This window comes from Piliocolobus tephrosceles, unplaced genomic scaffold (assembly GCF_002776525.5).
Source record: "Piliocolobus tephrosceles isolate RC106 unplaced genomic scaffold, ASM277652v3 unscaffolded_38518, whole genome shotgun sequence".
Classification (NCBI taxonomy): Eukaryota; Metazoa; Chordata; class Mammalia; order Primates; family Cercopithecidae; genus Piliocolobus; species Piliocolobus tephrosceles.
The window spans coordinates 1-8312 of NW_022322663.1; the positions used below are offsets into that span (position 1 = coordinate 1).

An 8312-nucleotide genomic window follows, 5' to 3' on the forward strand; every position below is an offset into this window, starting at 1 on the left:
TAGCAGGCTTATTAATTTTAAATTTGCATGGGAGGAGAAGGAGATGGTGAGGTGGGATAAGCATTCAGATGCTTGGTCATTGATAGCTTTTTACTCTCACGTATCACATGGGGATTTGGGACCCAGGAGCCCGCTGAGAACTGATGACTATCTGTCCCCTAACAGCTGGGATCTTTTTCATCCTGAGCTCAGAAAGATTGCTCCTACTGCAGCCAGGGAAGACGGGTTGTTGACTGGTTAGAAATCATAGTAGGTTATTTTCTCCACCCGCAGTTCGCAGTTGGAAAGCAGAGCTATCAAAAAGTTGTCTTCTCTATTGTATTTCAAATCTGGGTGTTTTAAAAATTATGTAAGCAAATTAAGCATTTCTTTAATGGTAGTTGTGTGTGTTCTTGATGCGAATGAGAGGTGCATTCCCTTGTAAAATCCCTGTGACTAAATAGGAAGATGTGAGCCTTAGAACCAAAGTTGATTTTCTAGATGATCATGTAGACATGATGCTGAGCACCAGACAAAGATGTTGATTGAAGCGATTTAAAAAAAAATTTGTCTGGGTTAAGTTTTTACACCAATATTTAGAAAATCAGCAAAAGAACTTGGAGGAATGTTCTCAGGCATGCAGGTCAGCCCCCTGCCCACATTGTCATAAAATCCGAGTGTGCGTACAGGGAGGCGCAGTCCTTTCTGTTCTCATCACAGGTCCTTCCCTGGCTCTGCACCTGCCTGTCATGCGCATCTGTGTGAAAAGATCACCAAACAGGCTTTGTGTCAGCAATAAAGCTCTTTAATCACCTGGGCGCAGGCGGGCTGAGTCCGAAAAGAGAGTCACCGAAGGGAGATAAAGGTGGGGCTGTTTTATAGGGTTTGGGTAGGTAAAGGAAAATTACAGTCAAAGGGGGGTTGTTCTCTGGTGGGCAGGAGTGGGGGTCACAAAGTGCTCAGTGGGGGAGCTTTTTGAGCCAGGATGAGCCAGGAAAAGGAATTTCACAAGAGAATATCATCCCTTAAGGCAAGGACCGGCCATTTTCACTTCTTTTGTGGTAGAATGTTATCAGTTAAGGCGGGACAGGGCATTTGCACTTCTTTTGTGATTCTTCAGTTACTTCAGGCCATCTGGGTGTATACCTGCAAGTCACAGGGGATGCGGTGGCTTGGATTGGGCTCAGAGGCCTGACATTGCTCTCTTCCCTACCTTCCCTACCTTTTCCCTCCTGTGCGGCTCTCTCACAAAGTGAATGGCCTCAGCCACAGCTTCTCTGCAGCTGCATCAGACTGTGGCGACAGGAGTGGTGGCTGCTGCAGGGCCTGCTGTCCCCATGGAGCCCGGTCTTGCTTGCCGCTGCAGCCTGGTGATCATTTTGCACCTCCAGTATGGAATTCTACAGAATAAGAGCCAACATGCTGGGGATGGAGGCGTCTTTATCACGGTGCTCTGCATATTTTAATCTTGGGTAGAAAGTATGGAAAAGTATGGGATACATGTGGTTTGATGTCAGAAGGACGTTGTGAACTTGACGTGGACTGAGAATGTTCATGTGCAACAGGCACCCCGGCTTCATCAAATGAGACTTCTCCATCTCCCTGCCAGGCACGCACAGGTGTATGGCCACATTTTATGTGTTATCCTTATCTAGAGTGCGCCTTATCATCATGCTTAAAGTTACATGATGATATTCTTCCTCATAGAGTAGGTCCCAAACCGCATTCAACACAGAAATGTACTCTTGCTATTATACATAGAAAGTGCTTTCATATACCAAGTAGGAGAGCAGTCCTAAAATCTGGGCTGGAATCACAGAAGGAAGGCTTTGGGAAGCAACAGATTCCCTAGTCCAAAACTGGTTTTTGATGAACCTAGAAACAGGACCAAGAGAAGTGAATTTGCCTAAGGCCCTGACAGTGTCTCAAGGTAGCATTTGAACCTAACAGTTTCTTGACCTATTTCTTTAAATGATTAGTCGTGCTTCCTCTGATTCCTATATAAACGTATTCCTCATTCATTCATTCTTTTGTTTCAGTGAATTATTGTGGTGCTACCACCTAACAGTATTTGAGTCAAAAATGTGGTGGTGTTTATCCCTTTCCAAGGTTTTTAGTTGCACAGTTTTTCAAAGTTGTGCTTACAGTTTCTTGTTGGTTGTAAGGTGTCCTTTCAGAAGCCAATTGTGTGGTGTATTTATGTTGACTGTTGGAGGTAGTTTGGTTAGAACCTACTTTGTGTGGCTGGTGTGGGCCTGGGGCACAGTGACAACCACCTGCTTCATGGGCAGAGATGAAGTAATTGCTTCCTGGAAAGTACCATCCTCCTGGCCACACTCTCCAGCCCATTTCGGTTGTGTTGGTTTCCTCACATCTGCACCTTTCTGGCTTCATGTGAGTCTCGTTTATTTGAGCATATGACTTCAGGCTGTGGGGAAGAATGGCCATTTTAGCACAGAGATGCACACAAAGGAACAACTGGCTAAATGTGAGTGAAGACATTCTTAGGGGGGTTTCATTTCTTTTATTCTGTAACAGGCAGTCTGGGAAGCATTCTGGACACGTGGCCTGCACTGTCACAGTTCCTCCTTGCAGGATCGCAGATGTTTGGAGATTGTAGTGATAACCATTATCATTGAGAATGTCATTATCGCAGGCTCTAATAAGTCAGGATTTATTCAGTGTTAATTTGTTAAAGACAACTGTATTTCTAGCTGAATCCATGTTAGACGTTTCTCCTGGCAGTGTTGCTGGGGCTATTCCCATGGCTTAGTCTTAGGGAAGCACATGCCTTTGAATACTGCTGAAGCTGTGAGTACCCAAAGCGCACCGGAGTACTTTTGCCATATGGGGTGTTAGTCACTGATACACGTCTCAGTCGGACCTGATGGATTCTTGACCCCTTCCTTTTTTAATTTTTTAATTTTAATTTAAATTTTTGTTTTTTAAGAGCACAACCCCTCAGGTGGCCACCGTGAATCTCTGGTGTCTTCAGTTGGTTGAAGCCTATTTGCTGTCTGTGGTTCAAACATATTCGAAGCCTGATGATGCTTCCTTCGGTTGTTCTTCTGCTGTGTGACCTCCGCGCCCACAGGGTTCAAGACTGCCAGAGCTGGGAGCCACCTTCACAACTACCAGGGTTTCCGGAACCTCCTTTATCTAGCCCTGGGGATGGAAGAGATGTCATCAGGGGCGGAGGCTTATTAGGTTTACATGCCATTGATAACGAATGAGGAGGTTTTCTTTTATATAAGGGGAGCTTCTCATAATGTGCTTTAGTAGGGTAAAGAAGCTTTTGAGGTCTGCTTTCTCTGGAAGGATAATTTGTGATCCTGCCCTTGCTTTCAACAAAAATATAATTTGCATACCAGTGCATGTTGTATTACTGAGCACCGGCTGACAAATGGTTCTTAACTCGTCATTCACTCAGCCACTCTTTCTTGAATGGCATGTGTGCCAGCTGTAGTAGGAACTTGCTAAGGCTCTAGGACTAACCTTATGAAACAGGGGTCCTGGGGGAAGCAAATGCATATAACTATAAATGTTTGTGGGGATATCAGAGGGGGTGACTATAGGTGCCAAACTTCATTCATTCATTGTCCCATCTAGGAGGTTTTGTGTCTTAGCAGCATGTTCCATAGTAACACATTCCCGTATCAAAATATTCATCATATTATTTTGAAATTCTCTGCTTAGGTATGTATTTTTCCCACTAAGTTTATAACTGGTTAAGGACAGGCTATAGGGTATGTAATATATGTACACACACACACATATATATATATTACCATTGTAAATATACAACATATATTTCTATATATACACACGTATATTTCTCCCTCTCTATATATCCACACAACACACACACACATATATATACACACACACATATATATAAAATACACACACACACACACACACACACTTCTGCCAAGCACAGAAAGTCAAAACTAGGCAAGGGTTCTTTTAGGGTTCATGAAAAAATAGATGTGCTTAGTTGAGAGCGTCCTTAAGTTGCCAGGGGAAAGACAGGATGGATTCACAAAGGGAGATAGTTTTTTTTTTTTCTTTTCTCCTTTGTTTAACTCTTGAATTCAAAATAATCCAGACTTACGGAAAAGTTGCAAAAATAGTACAGAGAATTCCCGTATGGTCTTCCCTCAGGTTCCCCAAACATTTCACCTCATTTGTACTTTCTTTTTCTCTCTCTGTAGATATATTTTTTTTTTTTTTTTTCTGAAATGTTTGAGAGTGGAAGGTAGAATGCAGGGCAGGGTGAAAGGCGGAAGGAGAGAGGTGGGTTTGGAGGCTTTTTTTTTTAACCTTCTGAGATGGAGTTTCGCTCTCGTCACCCAGGCTGCAGTGCAATGGCACGATCTCGGCTCACTCTAACCTCTGCCTTCTGAGTTCAAGTGATTCTCCTGCTTCAGCCTCCTGAATAGCTGGGATTACAGGCACCCACCACCATGCTCGGCTAATTTTTTGTATTTTTAGTAGAGGGTTTTCACCACGTTGGCCAGGCTGGTCTTGAACTCCTGACGTCTGATGATCCACCTGCCTTGGCCTACCAAAGTGCTTGGGATTATAGGCATGAGCCACTGTGCCTGGCGATTGGCAGGTTTTTGCAGTAACCCAGAGCACTATGATGAGGGCTGGACCTGGTTGGAAATGATGAGGAAGGTGAGAAGTGGTTAGGTCTGGCATATATTTTGAAAGGAGAGTTTAAATGGGTTGGACGACAAGAGAGAGAAAAAGAAGTTTTAAGGATGATGTCAAGGATTTTGGACTGAGTAACTGGAAGACTAGAGATACTGTCATTGGGATGGGGAAGATTATGGGAGGAGTGGGTTACAGTAGGGGGAATCAAAAGTGCGTTTTGGGCATGCTAAATTTGAGGTCCAAAAAGAGATGTTAAGAAGTGTTGGCCGGACACGGTGGCTCATGCTTGTAACTCCAGCACTTTGGGAGGCTGAGGCAGGCAGATCACCTGAAGTCAAGAGTTCGAGACCGGCCTGATAATTATTAAAGTCGATCACTGATGTTTACTAATTAATCATATTATTGCTGCTAATACCGCAGGGGGTGTACTCAGAAGGCTGAGGCAGGAGGATCACTTGAGCCCAGGAGTTTGAGGCTGCAGTGAGCTGTGACGGCACCACCACACTCCAGCCTGGGTGACAGAGCCAGACATAAGTACTCTTCCTGGTCTAAGGGAGAGTACAATATTTGAAATTAGGATCTGTTTTTCTCCTACCACAATCACATATGCACCTCACTCCCTTACCTAAGCTATTTTTCTTTGTGAGTCTTTCTCCCCACTTCCAAAATGAGGGCATGCCTCTCTTGGGACCATGTATCTAGGCCTGGAGATAAGATTGTAAAGCTCCTAGTACACAAAATATTTTCAACAAATGGTAGCTATGGTCATTTTAATATACGGAATTTTACCATAATTTCACATCTGACAGATAATTCCCCTAAAATTGATACTTGAATGTGAATGTGTTCTCTGATCTCCAGCTACAGGCAATAAATAGTCTTCTATGTCAGGGAAAATCAAGTACTAATATAGAAGCAGAATAAAATGGCAAAAAGAATGGGGACACAACAGATAAATTCTCGAGGAATAATCTACTCACTGTAAGGATTTGTAAATCTGTGGCAGCTAAGACCAGGCCCTCTGAGCACATCTGGAGGTGAACTTCCTTAAAAGAAATGCGTCCAAATGCTCCAACAGGTTCGAGATCATATCTCGGAAGGGTAAAGCTCTTTACAGAGTCTGCAAAAAAATTGTGACTTCGGCTCTGCCAGGGAAAGAATGCCCAGGCGACCCGCCATGGCGGGCTTCCCCAGGGACAGCCCAGGTGTGACCCATGTGGGCTCGAGGCCACCGTATTTGATGCTACCTGCAGAGCTGAGGGCAGCTGTCTCCCATTAACCCGAGGCTGTACCAACCAAGACGCGTTCCCACATAATACTGGTTTCCAAAGTACCTTTTTCCCCAGAAGAAAAGAGGCGTGGACTTACTAACCTTCAATACGTGTAACTCCTTCCAGTTGGCAAAACCAGGGCAACAGAGAACACGGCTATTCTGCCAATGTATCCTAATCTCACATGCCTGCACACAAACTCCCAAGCATTTTAGCAAGCTTTTGGACATGGAGCTCAAGAGAATGACCCATAAATACTTTCCAATACACACAGCATCTTAATGTTTTTTTCTTTCTTTTTTATTTTTTGCAGACACAGAGTCTCACTATGTTGTCCTCCTGGGCTCAGGCGATCCTCCTGCCTCGGCCTCCCAATACACTGGGATGACAAGCATGAGCCACCGTGCAGGACCCACAGCAACTAAATTCCAAAATAACCTTGAAACCCTGACCTTCCACCCGCCCTGGTGGCTTCCAGAGGTCAGCGCCTCTTCCCGTGCCAAAGGTTTCTTGTCTTTCGCGGCCCGGGTAAGGTCACTCAAGATGCTCCCTCTGCCTCTGAAGGCCTTTGACTGAGAAGCCACTCTGGGTCCTATCCCGACCCCAAGGCGGCTCCATTCGTACTCGCACATCTCCCGGCCGGTTTAAGTCACGCTGGCCAGGCTATTTCCACTTCACTCTGGTAATTTCTCCAATCCCAGCCTCTGCTGCATCACGTTTTCTTTCTCTGAGAACCCAACCCTGCAGGAGGAACGCTGATGCTGGGGTCCTTTAACTAGAACGCTAACGCCAGAGCACTTCCCAGGGGCGCTGGGGGGCGGGCTGCGGGGCGGGGCCTGGCGCTGCCACCGGCGTCTCCCGCCGGGGGCGCTGGGCCTGGGGAGGCTGCGCTGCGGGCTTGGGGAGCGCGCGGCATACGGATTTCGGGGCCTGGGCGCATGGGGACCACGGGCCGGGCATCACGTAGGCGCTGGCGACGGGCGGGGCGGCGCCCACAGCGCCCCAACCTGCAGCGCCCGCCCCGCGGGCGCTCAAGGGCGAAGGGAAGGTCACCGGGGCCGTGGGCCGTGGGCCCATCCCCGCTCCATCCTTGTGCAGTGCGCGGTCCCAAAACGGGAAGAAATCCGCCATCCGGGCCTTTCGACGCATCTGCGGCAGGAGGAACCGGGAAAATAAAAATCAAAACCCAGCTGGGGCGCGTTGGGTCTCCAGCCTGCGCTATGGCTAAGGCTCCCAGGTAGCGTTCGCCTGGGAAGCGCCGGTCTACCCGCCAGGGGCTGCACGGATGGGGCGCTCACGTGCACCCGGGGCCTGGGGCGCGCAGTCTCCACCACCTCCCGCTCTTCAATGTTAAATGTCCTCCCGGCGTGCCCGCCTGGTGGGCCCAGGCTCGGCCCCTCCTGGAGAGCCGCTTCCACATTGCAGGGCAGGGGAAGCCCAGAGCCCGCGCCAGGGTGCAGCTGACGTCCCGGATTCCCCGCTTCCTGGTCCTCCCGGCCGCGGAGGCTGGCGGGGAGGGCCTGGGACCCATTTTAGTTTTCGGTTTTGTCACCAGCCGGAAGGCGACAGCACATGCAAGCGCAGGAAACTCTTTTTTAAAAATCTCCCAGCGGAACCCAGAGCAACCCCGCCGCGTCCCGCATTGCAGCAGCCGGGACCCCGCCCACCCCACGCGGGGCACGAGGCGACAGGAGGCGCGCGGGGACCCGGCCGTTTCTTCCTCGACATGCTAGGGGGTGGCGTGGGGCGGAGTTGGGGGGCCGGGGGCCACTTGGGAAGTCATCGCGCTGTACCCACGCTTTGGAGGGGAAGCCCAGCCCCGTCCTACAGCTAAGAGGCAGAACGACTCCCGAGGGTCCTCCAGGCGACCCCCGCTGCCAGGCTCAATTTAAAACATAAACCGGAGGGGATGGAAAGCTCACTATCTTCCGGATGGAGAGTCCTATCACCGTGTCCCTTCCTCCTCCGCCCCACCCGGCAAGGACCGCAGGGCTGCTTTGCCGGCTCATGCCGCCCCGCAGGTACCCCTGCCGCTCCCGGGCACGGGCTTCCCCCTAGTTCTCCCCATTGCTTCCCCGCTCTTCTCCCCGGTTCTTCCCATCGCTTCCTCACCTTTCTCCGGGTCCTCCCATCGCTTCCCCCTTCTGCCCCGTCCCCCCATCCCCTTCACCCTGTTCTCCCCCTCTCCGTCCGTCCCTCCCTCGCCGCTGGGAGGGGGGCGCGCACCTTGAGCATCCCCGCCGCTGGTCAGCACGCCGATGGCCTTGCCGGCCCGGAGAGGTGCTCCGGGAACTTCCGCAAGGAGCCCTTGGGGGCCCGGGAGTCGTCCGCGTCCATGGCGAGGAGGCCGAGGGCAGCCGCTAGTCCGGGTGCGCAGCAGGCAATGGGGACCCTGCCCCCGCG

At 49.6% G+C, this 8312-nt stretch overlaps 1 protein-coding gene across 1 annotated transcript; it reads right to left on the reverse strand.

The window, feature by feature from the left end:
- Positions 1-6692: 6692 nt before the first annotated feature.
- Positions 6693-8306, reverse strand: LOC113223081 (translation initiation factor IF-2-like). The gene is made up of 2 exons (XM_026452663.1): positions 8136-8306; positions 6693-7058 (listed from the first exon to the last, which is right to left on the reverse strand). The coding sequence occupies exons 1-2, from the start codon at positions 8142-8144 to the stop codon at positions 6693-6695; spliced, it is 375 nt and encodes a 124-aa protein (XP_026308448.1). The 5' UTR covers positions 8145-8306.
- Between the last annotated feature and the right edge of the window lie 6 nt (positions 8307-8312).